Raw genomic sequence first — 21,561 nt, 5'->3', positions numbered from 1 at the left:
TCATTGTTTTTTCACTAGTGCAATTCATATCTTCTCTCATGATGTCAAATATTCCATCTGTTCACTTTCATAGCAGTTTTCATTATATTTTTTTCACACTGCCATATGTTTTTGATAATCATTTCATTATCCATGTATCAAAAACAGAGTACTGTAAATTCATATTTCGCAAATATTATTCTCCCTTTTGTTGAAAAAATATTTTTGCACTCTCGAAATTTACTACAATATATTTATATATTTTTCAACAATCTCAGATCTCCAAAATTTCCTGTTGTTGTTAATTAGCTTATAACTCCACTTCCAGTTTTTTCTAATATACAAATTCAACAATGTGATTCATGCAAAATTTTTGATCAATCAACAAAAAATCACAACGGCAGCATTCATTTGTTCCTTTGAAATGAAATTCTTTTCCATGGAAATATTCCTCCAAAATCAATCCTTCCATGGTTCCACACAAAGTTTATTATTCCCTAAATGGGATAAATTGTTATTTTCAATTCAATCTAATTTCTTTGGGAAAATTCAATCTTCAATAAGCACTCATGGTGTCTGCTTTCTCTTGTTCATAGCACACCACTAGTGATTGTTTACATAACAGCACATCTCATTTTGTGGTCCATCAATTGACATGTTTGGTGCGATACTTCAGATATAAGTTCAAGGTACTCCATAGCTCAGGAAAATTATTTTAGCGATACACATTTTATCAAAAAAATATCATTCTGATACATTGCCAAGTAGTTGAACTGGTTCAGAGAAAATTAACAGTAACCTTCTTCAAATCAAATAAGATAGTAATTTTTGTGATTCAAGAATTTTTTTTGTAAAATGAAACAGCTCCAATTACTTTCCAATACACAGGTTATTTTTATTTTGAAGCAACTACACTAATAAAGAAAAATCAAGTATCTTGCATGAAATAGTAGAAACACCAAGAAAATACATCCAAAAACATTCAAAATGAAATTATTCTCCAAAAACAGATATTACCAGTTTTTAACGCCTTCCACTGTGCCTACTCATATATCTCTCTCGAGATCTATCTAACGATCTAGATCTAGATCTGGACCTTCTTGATCGTTCCATATTTCCAGATCTAGAATCTCTTAGTGATCCCCTCATTCTTTCTCTACTTCTCGATCTTTCTCTTGTCATGTCCCTCATTCTATCCCGACTGTAATCAATATCATGTGTACTCTTCTTCATATGTGGACTTGTATCTCTATAATCATCCAAAAAGTATTCATGTTTTTTCGCAGGATTATTAGATTTTCCAAAATCCTCTTCTCCCGAACTTAAAGCATCAAAATTTGGATCTACTTCAGTTCTCTTATTTGTCAGTTTAACATCAAAGCTACTCAAGATACTTGCAAACTTATCAAAAGGATGCAGTGTTATATCACCTACATGAACTGCATTTTCTATTTTCAGTAATAATATATTTGGATGGTCTAACCAACTCCTTCCTACAACAACATCGATATTCAAAACATTATCATTCACAACAAACAATTCCATATTGGGTATTTCAACAGAATCAACACTCATAGTAGTCAGAGCTTTTCCAATAGAGATAATTTTTCCTTGAAAAGTGGGAGAGTTGGCCATAACATCAGTATCATCCAATTGAACATTAAGTTGTGCCCTTTTAGCAGCAGAATACTTTATCAAACATTTTTCACTACAGGTATCCAAGTAACCAGCAAATTTTATGTTGCTCAACACAACTACCTTATAGTATTTCGATTCTTCTCCTTTACTCACTAAGCCTTTCACATTGGATATATCACTGCTATGGGGTTTAATTTCTTTTTGATTTTCATTTTTCATGAAATCCCATTCATGTTCATCAATAGAATCAAACGCTTGTGTTATTGCAGAAGTCTCATCTCCATACGGTTGATTAATAAAATTGGGATTTCCAGAAGGTTCGTCATTTCTCTTTGATTGTTGATTAACGTCAAAGTATTTCCCGGGGCATTCTTTCGATTTGTGCCCCAATTTTTTACATATGTAGCATCGCGTTACTTTGTTTTTGATCAGTATTAGGTTATTTTTTGTATATTCATCTTTCTCTATCTTCTTGAATATTTGTAGTCTACAGTTTTTTGCGATATGACCAATTTTTCCACAACAGTAGCACTTTTTTTTTGGATCCATTTCAGTAATACAACTACACAGAAAATGCGCTAAATGCTAACTGAAACTATTCACTATTTTTCTCCTACAGAAACTATTTCATTTATGTCCAACAATATTAATGAAATTGTCGTCCACACTATCGATTCACACTAAACTTGATAAACGTGGGAAATTCAAAGTAAAAGGCTTGCTATTCATGAATCATGACGCTCGTCATCCATTTGTAAATTGTAATGTCATGTCGACTGTCGTGTCGTTGTCGTGTCATATGTCATAGAAATAATACCCATGTGAAGTTCGCTGCCAGCAAACCGCTGTCGAAGTTGCCGAAGATATCCGTACGGTCTGACCCAGTGGCGTGTATCGGGGTTTTAGGTAGCGATGTCAAATTGAAATACCAAACCAAACAAATTGAAGAAAAATTAAATGAAAACGTCAAATTTGAAATGAGATCATCAATCAATTGATGGCAACAGAAGATCGAGCAAATCATATCCAGATTTATGAACGCTTCACGTAGTATCAAGAAGTTTTGGGTGGTACCAAATTCTCACAAGGTGTGAATAGACAGTCGCATATTCGCAAAATTGCCCTAGTAATTTTCGAATGGAACGCCAACTCAGGTTCCGATTACGCGTGAATAAGTAAGTATAGATGGAAATGGGGGATAATATGAGAGTCAAGGTTTGGAAGAGCATTTTTTTATAATTCTTGAGGTGTTATGTGTCTCTTGATTCCATAATAATTACATATCTGAAAATTGCTTCAGTAACTTGCTATAAAAAGCCAACTAACAGTTTTTTTTTTGCTTGAAGTGCATATAGTTTTTCTTGTTAGATATAATTTTGAAATTTTTCAAATCATCATTTTACCATAATTTCAATTGCAATACAAGATTCACTTTTATAACTAAATATTCTGAGAATGTATTTCAATAACTTGTTTAAACCCGGATGCACGTCACTGGGCCTAGACCCTAGTTCGGGTATCTTCGGAACCTTTGGAAGATGATTGCCGGCAGCAAACTTCACACAGGTCTTGTTAATTTTCATAGACAAAGAAGTTTTACGACATCTATGAAACATCTTTGGTCATAGAGCTCAAATATTTTTGTGGATATAAATTTTTTTAAATTTTATTTTCTAGTTAAACCTTCTTAACCGTGAAATTTATCTGAAATATCGATCTTCGTTGAAAAATAACACAGATAAATTATGACAATTGGGATATTTGAAATAAGAATTTTTTGGAGATTCAGATTATTAAACATATAAAAATTAGGTACTCTCATTTGAAAATGCAGGGTGGTATCGCATTTCACCACTTTCGGACCCGACTATAGAATCAAAAATAATTTTAGCTTATGTACTGAGAATTGAGTTTATTAGCAGAATACCCAGAAATGATTTAGAAAAGGAAAATGAATAATTGAATATACAGGGTGTTTCATTTTGAACTGGCAAACATATACAATAGCCGTGTGGATGACACCGGGATAATCATTTTTGCTTTATGATATAACCTATACCTCGTTTCGAAGCATAAGCGAAATACAGGGTGTTCAACGTAATTTCTGAGCAATATTCTATTTATTGTGTTCTGGTATGTATAACCTTTGAAGTTTAAATGTCTTGTCAATTCAGAGTATTTCTGGGTGCTCAATTCAGAAAAGTTGAAGAACTCTTAAAAAAAATTCGAAATGGCAGAAAATCTGCAATGTTTTTTATAAATTGAACAAAAATTTTTTTTACATGTTTAAGTACAGCGAAAAAAAAATTTCACCCGAAATTTTTGAAATGTTTCACGATTGTACTTTTTTCATACTTATCACAAATATAAAACAGAATCGAAAAATATGAAACGGTTCCTTTGTTGAAGCCATTAATATCCTTGCATTAGTTCAAATTTCCATTCCACAGGTAACAAGGTCGAGAATTGAAATTACAGTGATTTTTTTTGTGTTAATTTCATATTACCATCTGGAATATTTAGACAGGCCAATTTCAAAATTTTGGCCCTCATAGCCCAACCAGTTTTTTTTCAATCATGTTAGGGGATCCAAGGAGAAATTTGGATGGCTTTAATAAAGGGAACAGTTTGATATTTTCCGATTCTGTTTTCATTTTCGTGTTAGGTATAAAAAAGCACAATCTTGAAACATTTAAACGATTTCGGGTGTTTTTTTTTCGATGTAGACAAGTTGAAAAAATTTTTCACAGAAATTCTTAGAAAATTGTGTTCATTCAGAAAATGTAACTAAATTTGGAACAGAAAAAAAAAACATTACAGGTTTTCCTCAATTTTGAAATTTTTTTTGGAGTTCTTCAACTTTTCTGAATTGAGCCCTCAATAATACTCTTATGTGGCCAGAAATCATAACTTCAAAGGTTATACATAACTACATAAATTTTGAGATATGCTGTCCCCTATTTATTTCACAACCTTGAATTTGAGAATTTGAATAATTCTCCTAGCCCAACGACTGATCGAGCACTTATGACTCTCCCTGTATAATGCTTTCATATACTTTGTAACTGGATTGTCTTTTTATTAATTTAATGCTTAATGAGAAAAGTGAAAATGCAGTAAAACTCAATAAAAATGATCATTATCAAGCGATATCAGTTAAATATATTGTATTAATATTAGTAAATTAATTCACCTTAGTTCACCTTTATTTTTTCGGCTATAAATATAAAAAAACTTGTTCGTTATTTTTTCAATTTGACATTTTTTTTTCAATACTATAAACTCAAAAATCACATTATCTTATCTTATAGTATATTCAGCTTTCTTCTTATAGATGCTAATGAGCTTCCACTAGACTGTACTCGACTATCTGAAACATACAATTAATCAAATAATAAAAATTAACATATCCCTTATTTTCTTCAAAAATTAATAATTACATTGAATGAGGATCAGTAGGTTGGTCAGCTTTGACTTCAAATATTTGGAAGTCAATACTTTAAAATCTATGCTTGTAAAGTCTTGTAATTAGCAACGTTTTAGGGTATGATGTCAGTTTTGAATCTATGATCTTCAGATAATTGAAATATTCGGTGGCCATCAAGGTATCCGGTTTAACACCGTTAGATTTTCAATATTTCAATATTGATAAATGTTGTTCTTTAAATGTGACCAAAGGAAAAAAGCCAACGGTGTTGAATCCGGAGACCTTGTGGCCACCGAAAATCTTAATTATGCGCTTGTTTACATATAGAAATATGTATTTAATATCTTACTCACCAGTTAAAACGATAACTTCACTTCTTCCAGTACGCTGCTGCTTTTTGATTCTCAACAGTTTCTTTAAGGCTCTTCTGAAGTTTTTACCGCTTGCACAGTACAGAATGAAATTTATGCCAAAATTGGTATAGAATAGAAGTTGACACCATTGTTGTAACTGTTGCAAGATGTACGAATACCTGACTGTTATTGCTTTAACCTGAAAGAAAAACAGCTTATAGTTATAACAGACGTGTATAATATCAATCGTGCAGTGTTCTAGAGGTTCATCTTTTTACTCTCTAATGTAAAGCAACCGAAGAAAAATAAACAAATATTGGAGCGTCAATAGTCTAGATTAAGCACTAACCACAGCAAGAGCGTAGATCTTTTTTTTTTTTTGGGGTTATCGAAAAAAAAAACTTTTGACGATATTGTTTACTCATATCTATTATGTGAGGAAAAGAGGTTTGATAACGAAGTTTGAAAAATTATTTCGAGTTAATACTCGAAATAATTTTTTTGATTACAAATTCGTTTATTCTTATCTTATACTGGGTGTTCCTGTATTGGAGTTAAGAAGGAAAATGAGAGATTCCTAGGATAATTTTAAAATGGTCCATAAACTTGAGCTCGCAAATGCTTCGTTTTCGAGATACAGGGTGTTTCTTGTAGTCCTACTTCTTTGTGATGCTTAACCAGTTTATCGAATCTTTATTAATCTTCGCTACAGAGTTGTTAAATAAGTACCAAAACTTATTTATTAATTATTGATTTATTTATCACAGCTACCTAACTGGATCTTTATAATAATTTGGCTTTTTCTGAGAATTACTATAGAGAGCTGTTTGAATTTTTTTCTCGAAATCGATTACAGATACGACAAAACTTCAACAAACAAAAAAGTGTAGTACTGAACCAGAGTTTTTTTGGAATATCTATGCCGATTCGAGTTAAATTTTTTGTGATGGGAAGGTGCTATGAGAGAAATACACCTGTATCTCAAAAACAAAGCATTTGCAGACTCATATCATTGGACTTCTTTCTTCAAATGATCCGAGAAATCTGTCTTTTTCATTTGTACCTCCAATTTAGGAACACCCTGTAGATATAGTCGATTCAAAACTGATGTCTTTACAAATAAATTGCAATTTGAATGAAACACAATAAATTGTACAACATAGCCCACACAATTTTTCGATGCGAATTACTCAGTTCAGTTCTTTGATAAGTGCAGTATTGAAATTTTGTGACGGAAATGATACACAAAACCGAAAACAACGGGTAAGTGTATACCGATGACGAATGCAAAATTCACAGATGACAATAAGGGGCGTGCCGAGAAAGCGGATAGATAAAGGAAAATAATAAACCTCGGACAAAGACGGGCTCGTGATGCAATAAAAGTAATCATCTTGAAAGCGATAATAAACTCATAGAACGTAAAGAGGTCCGATTTTTTATTTACGTGTCGATTTCGAAGGAAAGTAAAATGATTATTATCAGTTCATTTTATGGAGAAATTTTCGTTCTTCGTCTTTGCGAGATTTATAAAATTTATATTTTGAAAATCTTGGGAGGTAATTACCCCCAGTACCCTCCATTTCTACGGCCTTGAACCACAGCAAAAAACGTGCTGTCATCGGAGGTAGGTGAGATATGCCGAATTCGCTCTTATTGGAGTTCATCAGTACCGCATAACCCAAATACCGATGTTAAACTCTTAGGCCCAGTTTCACCAAATGCTTTTCTTGACTTGGCTCTGAGGCCTTAGATCACGATTAATGTAATGTAGCGTTTCACCACATTCCAAAGCGCCATTTAATCGACCAATCGCGATTTAGCACTAATCGGCCATTTTTGGAGGATTACAACCTTTCAAGTTGAGATTGATAATTATTTATCAGTATGGAACTCTTGTCTATGTAATTATTTTTCCGGAAATTTCTAATTTTTGGGTCAATTTTATCAAAATATGACTATATGTATAGGCTCAATATTTCTTATTTAAAATACACGTAAACTTTGTTTTTGTGTTTTATGAAATTTATTGCAAAGAATAATTTATTGATATGTTTGATTGAAATATTATTTAAGAAGCAGTTAAACTTGTTAATAAAAATAAATAAGTTAATAAAATTACTTATATAGTTTTTTTCCAGAATATGTGGTTTTGTGAAATGGGATAATTTCTTTTTAACTTCTGCAAGTTTCCGACATTTCGAAGCACATCATTCGACATTTTCGGCAAAAATTAACTTTGTTTTTTGTTTACAAGATGACAAATGTTTTGAAATGTTATGAGTTATGAATGAATGACAACTGACACCTAACGCCAATGGTGGTCATCACTGCTAATACGATACAGAACACTATATAACTTTCTGTTCACAACGTTGCCAAATGGTTTGACTATTTAATCGCGATTTGGTTAATCGCGATCATCTTCGGACGGGTTGATGCATGGTGAAACAGAAAACACTGTTAAGCCTGCTTTAGTAACAAGCGGAGTTTAATCAATCTGGGATCAAGTGCTGTTTGGTGAAACTGGGCCTTAACCTAGATTGCTGTCAGTACCATATTCTTGTTTCATTTATTGTAATATAATTTATTTCCTCACCTCAATCATATAAGCAACTATCCGCAAAATGTAACTAGGAAAATTAAAACATAAGAAGACAGTGGACACCAACAGCAACATTTTCGTGATGCTCTTCTGGGATATCGTGTTGGCATATTTAAGTTTCAAGGAGTCTGAAGCTTTTCCGAATCTGTTGCCTCTCAAGGTCATCTCCCTCCGTATCTTGGTGAAATGAAATATAATTCTTCCTATCCACATATTCAGGAACAAAATGATAGTGACAGGAGCCACGTAAGTGACGAACGTGTCGACGTAGTTGAACTTGGTTGCCAAATCTGCCAGTTCGGGTTCTATACCGCAGACTCTAGTACCGCTGTGGTCTGTTATTGCAGACAGATAAACAAGTGGTATATACAGAATGACACCGAAGATCACTAGACTTGAGATCACCAATTTTGCTCTGGTAACCGTCCAAACCTATAAACAGAAATAATCATCAGATTCTCGTTCAGGACTGATCACAGAAGGTTAAAATACACTGCTCAACAATTGATAGGGATCACTTACTTGTTCTAAATTTATTTCTGAAATATTCGCTCCAAGATTATAAATTTAGTCAGATATCAGAGTATTTTCAGTTGATAATATGGTTCACTTGAGAAAAGAATGAAAAAATGGAAAGTTGGAGAGAAAAAAAGACTTTATTAGGAACACTCAAAATTCTGTCTTTGAATAACATAAAAATTTTATGATGAAACCACAAGAAGGCTGAAGTTTCGGTTAAGCTAGTACCTAGTTGGTCCCCCACGAGCTCGTCTCAAGCATTCTACCCTACGAGGCATACTTTCGATTAAACGATTTATAAAATTTTGGGGCAAATTCGTCCAAATATCCCGTAAAGCGTTAGAAAGGTCCTCCAGGTTATTGATCGGTTGTTCTAAGATTGACAATTGTCTAGACATCTCAGACCAGACATGTTCGATGCAATTCATGTCTGGAGAGCGAGCTGACCAGTCCATCCTATCAATAGCATGAGTTTCTAGCGCTTCATTAACCAGACGACTACGGTGTGGACGGGCATTATCGTCAATTAAAATGAAATTCTTGCCCACGGCAGCCGCAAACGGAACAATTATGGGTTCAATAATCATATCGTGACATCTCTGGCTGGTCATGGTGGTGTTCTGCAAAACAACCAACTCTGTGCGTTGGTTCAAACAAATGCCTCCCCATACACATATAGAACCTCCGCCAAAAACTGTTGTGGGTACCATAAACTGTTCTGCATACCTTCGACCTCTTTCCCTCCAAGCAAGAATACGTCCATCGGAATTGACCAAACGAAATCTAGACTCATCCGTAAATAAACATCGGCTCCAATCTTCAAGTGTCCAATTGCGGTGCTCCTCAGCCCATTGCCCTCGATGAACCCGGTGTTCCCTATTCAAACGGGGATGTTGTACCCTCCTACGTGCTCTCAAACCACGAACATGTAGTCGTCGTCTTACAGCCTGGTTCGAAATTAGAACTCCTGTTGCAACTCTCAGTGATCTATTGAGCCGCGACGCCGGGTAGGTGGGATTTCTCCTAGCATTGAGGATCAAAAGACGATCTTGGGCAGCTGTTGTACTGCGCTGCCGACCTCCCCCATGAACATAAGCTACTGAGTCGTTTTGGATGAACCTATTCCAAGCCCGACTCACGACATTTTGCGAAACATTCAACCGCCGGGACACTTCTCGCTGGGACAAACCTTCCTATATCCACCGTATGATTTGGTCCAGTTGCACAGGAGCCAAACGTCTTCTCGGCATGACTGATAAGCTGATATTGTTCTCATTTCTTCAATTATTGTCACCTTATGTGTTTGAACGAGAGAAAAAAACAGATTTAATAACAAATACCACATTGCTTTTCACTCCACCTTTAACAGCCTACAGATAATAATCGATTTTGTGAACAAGAGCTGATGAAGTGAGGAAGACTTTGATATAATCAACTCAAAACATCTTACTTTTTCCTTAGAGAACATATAATGTACAGATATTCACGAGATAACTTGAAAAAATACAAATGAAGAGAAGTTCATAAATGATCCCTAGCAATTGTTGATCAGTGTATTTCTTGAAACAATTATTGATCTTATTGATCAGTAGAGTTGTGATTAAGTGATATGGGCGGAAAATGTACGTTAAAAAGGGTATTTTTGGGATTTTACTGAAGAAACCACAATATCGAAAACATGGTCATCTTAAAAGTTTCATAACATAACATTTTGCATTGAATGAACACGAATCCAGACTAGTCTGAGTGTGTTCCTCTAATCCTCTATAAGTATAGAAGGTCTCTTTATTTTTTCAGTTCAGAAGGTGTTAACCTTGACGATTTTTTCGAAATAAATTTCAAAATTTAACACAGCCCTATACCACCTAGGAATGCTTGAAATTAATTTCTGGAATCTTGCTGTGGTTTATTCTAACAAGCTTCTTGTAAAGCCGCAAAGAGTTCATGTCTACTATGGAAGAGATTTTGACCATGAGAAACTGAAATGGATTTTAATGATGAGAACGCTCTCTTGTTTTGTACCATATTCCATGCATGCTCAATCGGATTCAAATCAGGAGACTGAGCTGGCCATGATAAAGTCCGGAATCCTTGGTTATCTAGAAAATTGATTGTTTGGACTGCACTGTGCTGACGTGCTTTGTCATGCATAAAGAAAAAATCTTCCTCAATTTCCTCAATTGCAATAGCATATGGAATAACAACATATTGGAGAATCTGATGCACGTAGGCCCCCGCGTTCAAAAATCCTTCCAACAAAAGGAAGTATGTTGATCCGTATTATGAAGTTCCTAACAATGATAACAATATTGTAACAACATATTTCAACAATTGGGCTGACTAAGGGTTCCGTAGGTAGCATAATATGTTTCATGGAATCGAAAATATCCTTAGATTTTTGCCAGGTGTGTACTTACCGAGCGTTGATTCAGAGGATACCTCACAGCAATGAACCTCTCCATTGTAAAGGATACCACTAACCAAACGCTCAAGAAACTGCAAACGCCACTGATGTAGATTAGGGCTTGACAAGTGCCTTCGTTGTTGAACAGGTCTATCTCGAAAAAGCGGAGCCAGACCATAAATATTGTGAGCAGAAATATCGTGTCACTTATTGCCAAGGCTGACAAATAGTAAGAAGAAGAAAGGTGTCTCATTTTTGGGCAGTGGAAAAACACGTAGACAGATAGGCAATTGCCTACAGTGCCTAGGCATACCTGAAAAGGAATTTTGCATCTAATCAATTCAATAATATTGAAATGGAACCGGTGTTGAATTGAAGATTTTTGCTTATGTTTTTCTTCGTGATTAGGTTATTCTCGAAAAATTCGAAAATGGAAAAACAATGACATGAATTCATGCATGTGCTTTGGACACTTATCCAAATTAGAATTAAGATGCCTAGAAACCCTGGCGTGTCTACTTATATCTGTAAAACATTGGGACAAAATGGGATATTTATGCCTACTTGATTTTGGAAGATCACTAGAGTTCTCAAATAAACATAGATAGGGGGAGCACATGTCATTTTCAGTAAGCAAATTTGGTTCCATACATAAACTATAAGATGCATAGAATACCTGGTGTGTCTACTTATACCTGTAAAACTTTCAGACAAAACTGGAGATTTTTCGGATTTATACCTACTTGATTTCGAGGGAACGCGGGCTTTTCAGATGGCGCATACATCGTTTTCATTTGACATTTCTCTCAATTCTCGACTCTTGTGAACCAAGGGCGTAGATCTTTTTTTTGTTGGGGAGGGATAATCGAAAAAAAAAATTTTGACGACAACTTTTATTCATATCTGTAATGTTAGAAAAAGAAGTTGGATAATGAAGTTTGAACCAAATTACTCGAAATAATTTTTGTTGTTACTAATTCGGTTGTTCTTACCTTGTTCTCAAATAAGAGTTACGAAGGAAAATGAGAAATTACTTGGATAATTTTGAGAAAAAAAAGTTTCATTAATATGAGCCCACAAAGGCTTTGCTTTCAATATACAGGTTGTTTCTAGTGTTCGTACAGTTTATCAAATACTTATTAATCTTCGCTACAGATTAGGTAAATAAATACCAAAACTTATAATTAATGCATTCATTAGAACTTACTAGCTGGATCTTAAAAATAATTTGGATTTTCCTGAGGATTACTAGAGATTTTTCTCGAAATCGATAGCAGATACGACAAAACTATAACAAACCAAAAAGTGTAGTACTGGACCAGAGTTTTTTTTCTACATTTTTCTAAACTAACAGCATTCACCAAAATATAGATTTGGAGGAAGGAAGCAGGCATCCTTCCAGAAAATATATCACCCTGTAGATTTGCATTCAAAATTAGAATATCACATAGTGAAAACTTTAAACTGAAATATCTATGGCCAATTCATATTAAATATCTTGTGAAGGGAAGGTTATACGAGAAAATAACTTGAACTTCAACACATGTATCACAAAACAAAATGTGTGGGGACTCATGTTATAGGACTTTTTTTCTTAAAATGATCCGGAAATCTGTCATTTTCATTCGTATCCCCAATTTAGGAGCACCGTGTAATTACCCCCAGTATCCCCCTATTTCTACGCTCTTGTCGTGAACTTTGAGTATAGAACAATAATATTTTATATTCTATGGTCTGTCATTATATTCCATTCATTTGAGTAAAACTTTCGATATGAACTGAATTGTAATTTATTGTGAATGTTTGCAGTGTCTAAAATCAGTATTTCCTTTTTAAACGGAGATGCGGGAATTCGAAAAATTTTCAAGAGCGCCACCTTACAGCACTCTGGTGAAGCAGATCACCAAAGCAACAGGTGGGTCTCTCAAAAAGTCTGAAACAAAATCGAATCAGTAAACACACCAGGTATTCTATGCATCTTAATTAACTATCAAATTTGACAAGAAGTGCGCGGAAAACATATCAGTGATACGATATTTCACTCAATTCGCGAGTTTCTCAACAAAGAACACACTTCTTACGTCCCAAAGGGAATCAACGTTTCATATTAACTCAAAATATATTGAAATGAATACCTAAATATATCAGAAATTCAGAAAACAAACTTCAAGCGCGCCAAACGATGTGAAACAACCGATGACACTAAGAGCAAAAATTGCCAAACCTTGGATTTCAGCAGGTAGATACAGAAAATAATAAATATTCAGCTTATTATAAATTCGACAATTAGGTAAAATATCTGATTCCAAATATTCAAATTTGGATATTTAATCGGGAATCGCTCAAATAAATATATTTCATCCAATATAATATACATTCATAACGATATAGTAAAATTGTGGATTCGAAAATATATCACAATCCGACAACGTAATCTAACCATGTTGGGGACATGTAAAAATTGCGTGAACTCCCTCTATGGGTATTTCCTTTCCAATATTTTTGTTATATTTCTTTGGTTGTCAGCTTGAAATTCAACACGGAGCCATCCTACTACTAAATACAAATTTTCATTTTAATTGAATCTGCAGTTCTGAAATTGACAGCAAACTAAAATTTCAATGTGATAGAGCGATTTGTGCGTGTCACTGCCTAACATAATATTTTTTCGTTACTCCTCGTACATATGACATTGAATATCTCAAATCTAAACGCCCCACACTATGAGAATTATCTTTCGAAATACATTGCTCATCGTACCAATACTTGTTTTACATTTCCTAGTCATCAGTTTTTCGACATTTTTTTTTTCAGATTTGATTTTCAGCCCGCAAAATCCATAGATCTAGTACACGATACATCGATTTTACAGAAATCATATTTTGAAAAACCCATACATCCATGTGTTCCTTTTTGAACAGTCTTATTATTTGCAATGGGATTGTCATACGAACAACTTTGAAACGGTAACTCACCAAAATTGGAATATAATAAAATTGAAAGGTTTCTCCCACCGAGGCCCACAAGTAAAAGTCTTCCGGAGAAAACGTACTATCCATCAGAGACCGACAAAACCACGCACCAAGTTTCAAACCCTCGGGAAACTGTGTGTCCAGAGAAATTTCCCGCCCTCTGCCTTATATCCGAAGGATTGCGTGGGAGTTGAAATTGTCGCGCATCTTTGAACAGACCACACTCTATATTCTTCAACAAATTATACATGCTGTCCGCCGGAATAGATTTTTAGATTAATATTATCAGATACTACCGTACATTCTGCCTTGTTAGTTTCTCTCATTTACTGACCGACTGATGACAGAAAAAAGGTAAACACTCATATTATACTTAGTCTGAAAAATTATGCCCCTTCCGGCATTATTCAATTAGAACTGCAGGTTTATATACAGGGGACTCACGAAGACCGTTGGTTAGAATATTTCAAAGAAAGCATCGAGAAAAATCCTTGAAATTTTATAGTCAAGCATTGTTGGATGAAATTAACTTATTAAAAAAACGTACAAAACGTAAATAGCCATGTTATATAAAGTGCAGATTGTTATTCTGATATATAACACAACAAAAAATATTTTTTGGTGGATATCTTAAAAGATCGCATCGACTTTAATTAACATTAGCGCTTGCACCTATAGCGGGATTTCAATGTGTCTGGCAAAATGTAGAAACCATTAAAACTGTCAGGCTATTGAGGTAACATTTTTCTATATGTCCCCAAGTAACATATACCAGGGTGATCCATCTCATCAGGCGAGCCACCCCGTATATTCCTTATCTCATAGTTATTGAAAAAATTTCCCGAAACACGTCGAATGATTTTGTTTGGGGGACATCTTTTGACGTATATTTGAGTCTTGAACAAGCAACCCCCTAAGAGAGGGCGCTTAATGAAAGGCTTAATAAAAATATAACCCAAATATTCAAGGTGGCTCATTTGAGTCAAAAAATTTATTTTTGGCTAAAACGGTTCATCAAAATTACGTTTTTCATACACCGTTGTAAAGAGGCTTCTAAAACCTTTCAAATGGAGTATCACTCAACTATTCAATTTTGAGGGGTTGAAGCGCCCCTTCTCAGAGGGCTGCTCGTTCAAGCCTCAAATATACGTCAAAAGATGCCCCCCAAACAAAATCATTTGACGTGTTCCTGGAAATTTTTCCAATAACAATGGGATAAGAAATATTCTGGGTGGCTCGTCTGAGTATAAAATTTAGCTTCTATAATTGTAATTTTTTAAAGTTTAGGGGTGTCTGTCAGGGGGTAGCAACTGTAAGTGTCCGGCAATGAATGACGAGTTTTTTTAAGTTATCCCGAAGAAAATATAAAAAAATTGAGCTTTATACTTTCATAAAAAAAAAACTTTCAGCTTTTATAAAATAACGAAGGACTCTTGCTCTATCAAGTTAATGAATCAAAGTAAAACCTTGTAAATTAATTGTAAGCATGTATAGGTATACCAGAAGTAGATAGGTTTGCTACTTACTGATACCAACCATCTTACCATGCCCTTCAAACAATCGATCGCACTGCATTACATACTGTGTAAAGGTCTACTAGTTATTCTGGAAACTTCTTCTATCTGCAGACCCAGTACTAAGACTGAGAAACCTGATGAATTCTACTGACGACAATCTATAGTAGACGGATTGTAACTCGAATGTGGCTCTACTGCATGCCTTTTTGTCGTTTGATGACCGCAAAACCCTGAAAATTTGATCACTTGTTGTTATGAAATACCTTCACCTTGTACCTAGTATAGTATATCCAAAGTCACTTGAACTAGTCCATAAAAACGCTTGGCCATAGATGTCTCTTTGAAGCGAATACCGCGATCCGCTAAATACCTGGGTTTATTTTGAAGTATTGTTAGGCAATAAATTCACTGGCCCCAAAGGAACTTCTGGAAATCTGGACAACCCTTATATAGGTAATCGAAATATTCAGCTTCCTCCAAGTGACTTTGGATATACTATACCTCTGTAGCTTCTGCCTATACCAGAGCAGACGGTTGTATCGAAGACTTTGATGTAAGGGATAGCATTTAGTGCAGAATATAAGAAAAATACTTTATCTTCAAATTTACTGATATTCTGTACTCATACCAACTATTGTCCTACCATGTTTTTGAATTTTCCCCTGGTACGAAGAAAGGGGTGTCTATAATATATGAAATGAAAAAAATAGAAATGGTTAAGACTTGATTAAAATTCACATATAATCTGAATTGCGTTTGGAATTCCAAGGAAAGTCTATATTTGCTTTGGTACTCAATATTTCAACTTATGTAACAGCATTCAAACTCTTTTGCAGGCGATGGCACCAAAAGAAAGGGCACCCTCGACTCTCTTTTGGCCACTACATTCTGCAGGTCTCAAGTTTATTTGTCGAGTCAACTGGCTCACCTTCACCCCGAATTGACCATGCCCATGTTTTCAGGTAAGACACTGATTTTTCTAATCTACTTATAATTTAATTTCGCTTGAAAAAACTAAATGTCATGAAATCGAGTCATGGTAGGATTATACCCGATGAAATAGTAGTTCTCCATTTCTGAGTAGCCCTCAGAATCGAATTTTATTGTATTTATAATGAATTTCCATCAACTTATCAAGACAGGACTAAATTCAATAAAAAGTATGCTTGTGTTATAAATTGAAGGTTATGTTATATCTCCAAAACCAAGATCGTTATAGAAGACAAAACATAAGATTGGTTTATTCGTCTTAAATGGAACACCTCCTTTTTATGCGAAAATATTTTGGGAATGTGGTAGTAAATGTTCTAAACATAACTACAGAAGAAAAATTCGCTCGTACTAGACTTGGCGAGGAAACCTCAATAACGAGGAAGAGCTGTACAGGGTGTTCTGATTTGTTTCCGACAAACTGAAATGGGTGATAGATCACATCATTTTAAGCAAAAAAGTTCCTATGAACATGGGTCCGGAAATGCTTCGTTTCCGAGATACAGGGTGTTAAAGTTGAAAAAATAATTCGCGTTTTCCTAAATATCTTTCGACTGATTCCAAATAATTGCATGAAAGTTGGTACATAGGGTTTTTTGAGGTGAGAAATTCAAATTTGTGGTCGATTTGGTTGTATTTTCTAGAGGGCGCCACTGGCAATCATTTCGTCCCCTTTAAACCGTACCAACTTTTCTGTGCTACCCTGTACGTCATTCTGGACTAAAAAACTCGATTCCCCTGACTTTTCTAGTTAAAAAAGGTATAACTCATTTAAGTTGCTAGGGGCAACCGTTTCAGAGAAAAACGCATTTAAAGCCAAATCCATATTTTTGTAATCTCTAAAAGATGTAGAAACAAATTTGTAATAATTTTAAATTAAATATTTTTTAGAAGTAACAATTTAGAACAAAACAAAATAACATAATAATTTTTAAAGAAGGTGTTCGAAATGTCCACCGTTCTGTTGAATGCACAAATGACATCTTCGAATGATTGATTGTTTTACATTCAACAATTGTTGCGGCAATAAATTTAAAATGGCTATACACAATGACAGATTTAAAGTGTGTTAGGTTCAGATGTCATTAATTATAATTATAGTTAACTAAGTTAATAGCTTATCAACAAATACAGGAAAATGCTATTGGTTACCAAAGGCCCGAACGAAGCATACAAAGAAGAAATCATCTACAGAGAAATAGGATTTTACAGACCTTCGAAGAAAATAAAAACTCAGTATTCGTAAAGCATCCCAACAACGCAATATTTCAGGAAACAGAATATTCAGAACACTTAAAAACAACAATTACATAGCATACCACTTCTACTTATTAGTGGGCAATAGAAAATCCGCATGCATTTCGCCTTAGAAATTTTCAACATGAATTTAAATTTAATATTTGAATAGGAATAATTTCATGAAAGGATTTCGAAGCAGTCAAAACATATTAAAGAAAACGCGAATTATTTTTTCAACTTTAACACCCTGTATCTCGGAAACGAAGCATTTCCGGACCCATGTTCATAGGAACTTTTTTGCTTAAGATGATATGATCTATCACCCATTTCAGTTTGTCGGAAACAAATCAGAACACCCTGTATATTTAGGATGATCTATTTCGAAAGATCCGCTTTCTTTGTGAGAGCCTGATCAAAAAAATGTTTCAAATTAAAGTTTCTTACCCTTAAGGGTACATCGAATGCAATGAGACCTTATAATTTGATCAAGATCAAGTAGATTTTTTAGTGGGGAGTATACATTTTCTTTTCAGAATCTCATTCTTCGTAATAATTTAGGAATATTTTGTCTCTTTCATTTTGCGATAAATTGAAACATTTTTTGATCCAGGGTCTTCCCGAGAAGTTCTTCCTGTGGACCTTTTAAAATTGTCACCCTTTGGTCTGTATTAGGGCTGGGAATCATGAATGAATGATTTGAATATTAGAATAATCATTGAATAATTATTCGAATAATTGCATTTTGCATTATTCGAATAATCATGAATATTCACTGAATAGTTGAATAATCAATGACTACTTTTCTATTCATGAATAATCAGTGAATAGTTGAATATTCACTGATTATTCAGTGAATAGTTTTCTATTCAGTGAGTAGTTGGATATTTATGAAGTTACGAATGATAGTTTGAATGATCACTTGACTCACTATTCAGGAATGATTAAAACAAGGTTTTGTGATTCACTACTTACAAATCGTTTTATTTATATTAAAATTACTGGAAATTACATAATATTGAAATTGATAGATACAATTGAATTAAAATTATAAATAAACTCCTGTCAGTGTTCGGAATCCAAACAAACAAATTGTCATTAAAATTAGTACGTTGTCGTTGAAGAAATTGGCTAATTTTGATAAATAAGATTATTTGAGGAACAATTTTACTATTAATTGATAGACAGAAGAAACGAGATTAATGCCGTAAGTTCGAACTTGAGGTTCAACTAATAAACACGGCTTTTTACAAAATCTGGGGAATGATACAGGATTCAAAGTTACTGGTATTAACCTCGTTCCTTCGGTCTATCAATTAATACTGAAATCGTTCCTCAAATACTCTTATTTATGAAAATAAGCCAATTCATTCAACGAGACCGTACTTATTTGAATGACAATTTATTTGTTTGGATTCCGAACACTGACAGGAGAACCAAAAATGGCGGTGTGTGACGTCACAGTAATAGAGCGTATATGGCGAGAGGCAAAACACCAAAACGATTATACCACGTCGCAAAGGGTATATTCACTCATCAAAACGCTCGGATTTTATTGGTTAATTAAAACATCAGTTCAATCACTGAATATTGACTGAATATTCATTGAATAATCACTGAATAATCATTGAATAATCACTGAATAATCATTGAATAATCATTGAATAATCACTGAATAATCATTGAATAATCACTGAACAATCAACGAATAGTTGAATATTCATGACTACTTATGAATAATCAAGCATGAATAGTTGTTTGAATGAATTATTCGAATAATCGAATAAATTTATGGATGAATATTCGAATACAAAAAGGCGAAAAAGTACCAGCCCTAGTCTGTATAACATCGAGATAGAGGGTAAAAGTCGAATACCCTGTACAAGGGATTAACCTTTGACTTCTCTCCCCAAATTCACATTTATAATAACTGGATATCCAAAATTCAATCCGCCCTGTTGCAATCACGAAAGTTATACGAACTTCGGAAGGGATTGCGGAAATTTATTATTCTATAATAAAACTTCGTCATCTCAGCCTCTGAGCTCACTCTGAACTTTCGAAATGATGACGTAGTTTGAGATGTGTTCTTCGATTGAAATGATTTCGGAATGCTAATCAGTTAAATGTTATCGAAAACGAAATTTTGGCTGTAGAAGTTAGTAATTTTTCGATTCGTTTTCAACGATTTTATTAAGTTTATCAAGGGTCTTCAAAAAAGATGCTGCATTTATGTTATACTTCATGATAGGGTGCCAAACTTTCTGGGATGCATAGTAAAAGAAAGTTAAACTAAGTTTGACGTGAAAATAATGTTTTTGCATATCCTGAAAACTTTCCAGGAGAAATAGTGTAGGTTTCTTGATACAAAATATTAATAATTCACTAGAATTTCCAAATACACTGCTCAACAATTGATGGGGATCACTTACTTGTTCTAAATTTATTTCTGAAATATTCGCTCCAAGATTATAAATTTAGTCAGATATCAGAGTATTTTCAGTTGATAATATGGTTCACTTGAGAAAAGAATGAAAAAATGAAAAGTTGGAGAGAAAAAAAGACTTTATTAGGAACACTCAAAATTCTGTGTTTGAATAACATAAAAATTTTATGATGAAACCACAAGAAGGCTGAAGTTTCGGTTAAGCTAGTACCTAGTTGGTCCCCCACGAGCTCGTCTCAAGCATTCTACCCTACGAGGCATACTTTCGATCAAACGATTTATAAAATTCGTCCAAATATCCCGTAAAGCGTTAAAAAGGTCCTCCAGGTTATTGATCGGTTGTTCTAAGGTTGACAATTGTCTAGACATCTCAGACCAGACATGTTCGAAGCAGTTCATGTCTGGAGAGCGAGCTGGCCAGTCCATCCTATCAATAGCATGAGTTTCTAGCGCTTCATTAACCAGACGACTACGGTGTGGACGGGCATTATCGTCAATTAAAATGAAATTCTCGCCCACGGCAGCCGCAAACGGAACAATTATGGGTTCAATAATCATATCGTGATATCTCTGGCTGGTCATGGTGGTGTTCTGCAGAACAATCAACTCTGTGCGTTGGTTCAAACAAATGCCTCCCCATACACATATAGAACCTCCGCCAAAAGCTGTTGTGGGTACCATAAACTGTTCTGCATACCTCTTTCCCTCCAAGCAAGAATACGTCCATCGGAGTTGACCAAACGAAATCTAGACTCATCCGTAAATAAACATCGGCTCCAATCTTCAAGTGTCCAATTGCGGTACTCCTCAGCCCATTGCCGTCGATGAACCCGGTGTTCCCTATTCAAACGGGGATGTTGTACACTCCTACGTGCTCTCAAACCACGAACATGTAGTCGTCGTCTTACAGTCTGGTTCGAAATTAGAACTCCTGTTGCAACTCTCAGTGATCTATTGAGCCGCGACGCCGGGTAAGTGGGATTTCTCCTAGCATTGAGGATCAAAAGACGATCTTGGGCAGCTGTTGTACTGCGCTGCCGACCTCCCCCATGAACATAAGCTACTGAGTCGTTTTGAATGAACCTATTCCAAGCCCGACTCACGACACTTTGCGAAACATTCAACCGCCGGGACACTTCTCGCTGGGACAAACCTTCCTGTATCCACCGTATGATTTGGTCCAGTTGCACAGGAGCCAAACGTCTTCTCGGCATGACTGATAAGCTGATATTGTTCTCATTTCTTCAATTATTGTCACCTTATGTGTTTGAACGAGAGAAAAAACAGATTCAATAACAAATACCACATTGCTTTTCACTCCACCTGTAACAGCCTACAGATAATAATCGATTTTGTGAACAAGAGCCGATGAAGTGAGGAAGACGTTGATATAATCAACTCAAAACATCTTACTTTTTCCTTAGAGAACATATAATGTACAGATATTCACGAGATAACTTGAAAAAAATACAAAT

The 21,561-nt window shown here is 34.6% G+C and overlaps 2 protein-coding genes across 7 annotated transcripts in view; one reads left to right on the top strand and one right to left on the bottom strand.

Moving 5' to 3' along the window:
- Window positions 1-21,561, top strand: part of LOC123673699 (protein furry) — a 66,231-nt gene that overhangs the window by 15,170 nt on the left and 29,500 nt on the right. For all 4 annotated transcript variants that reach the window (XM_045608312.1, XM_045608311.1, XM_045608313.1 and 1 more), the window contains exon 16: window positions 16,251-16,376. In XM_045608312.1, coding sequence (XP_045464268.1) covers window positions 16,251-16,376 — 126 coding nt within the window. The remainder of the gene's footprint in view (window positions 1-16,250; window positions 16,377-21,561) is intronic.
- Window positions 4,816-15,904, bottom strand: LOC123673702 (neuropeptides capa receptor). Of its 3 annotated transcripts, none has more exons than XM_045608317.1 (5): window positions 15,424-15,904; window positions 10,939-11,238; window positions 7,997-8,434; window positions 5,398-5,596; window positions 4,816-4,987 (listed from the first exon to the last, which is right to left on the bottom strand). In XM_045608317.1, the coding sequence occupies exons 1-5, from the start codon at window positions 15,442-15,444 to the stop codon at window positions 4,923-4,925; spliced, it is 1,023 nt and encodes a 340-aa protein (XP_045464273.1). In that variant the 5' UTR covers window positions 15,445-15,904; the 3' UTR covers window positions 4,816-4,922. The 3 variants fall into 3 exon arrangements, with proteins under 3 accessions (XP_045464273.1, XP_045464274.1, XP_045464272.1); XM_045608318.1 differs by having other exon boundaries at window positions 15,442-15,904; XM_045608316.1 differs by lacking the exon at window positions 15,424-15,904 and adding an exon at window positions 13,901-14,455.

This window comes from Harmonia axyridis, chromosome 2 (assembly GCF_914767665.1).
Source record: "Harmonia axyridis chromosome 2, icHarAxyr1.1, whole genome shotgun sequence".
Lineage (NCBI taxonomy): Eukaryota > Metazoa > Arthropoda > Insecta > Coleoptera > Coccinellidae > Harmonia > Harmonia axyridis.
Note: the sequence above shows the minus strand (reverse complement) of the source record. Positions and strands in the feature narration are given on the sequence as shown.

Bases quoted from the DNA above. Each gene is read 5' to 3' on its own strand.
- LOC123673702 (XM_045608316.1), bottom strand. From the start codon at position 13,984: ATGGATAGTACGTTTTCTCCGGAAGACTTTTACTTGTGGGCCTCGGTG. The intron at 8,435-10,938 runs GTAAGTACACAC...TTCTGTTTATAG, and splicing joins ATCCTCTGAATCAACGCTCG to GTTTGGACGGTTACCAGAGC. The intron at 5,597-7,996 runs GTGAGGAAATAA...TTTTTCTTTCAG, and splicing joins TAGTTGCTTATATGATTGAG to GTTAAAGCAATAACAGTCAG.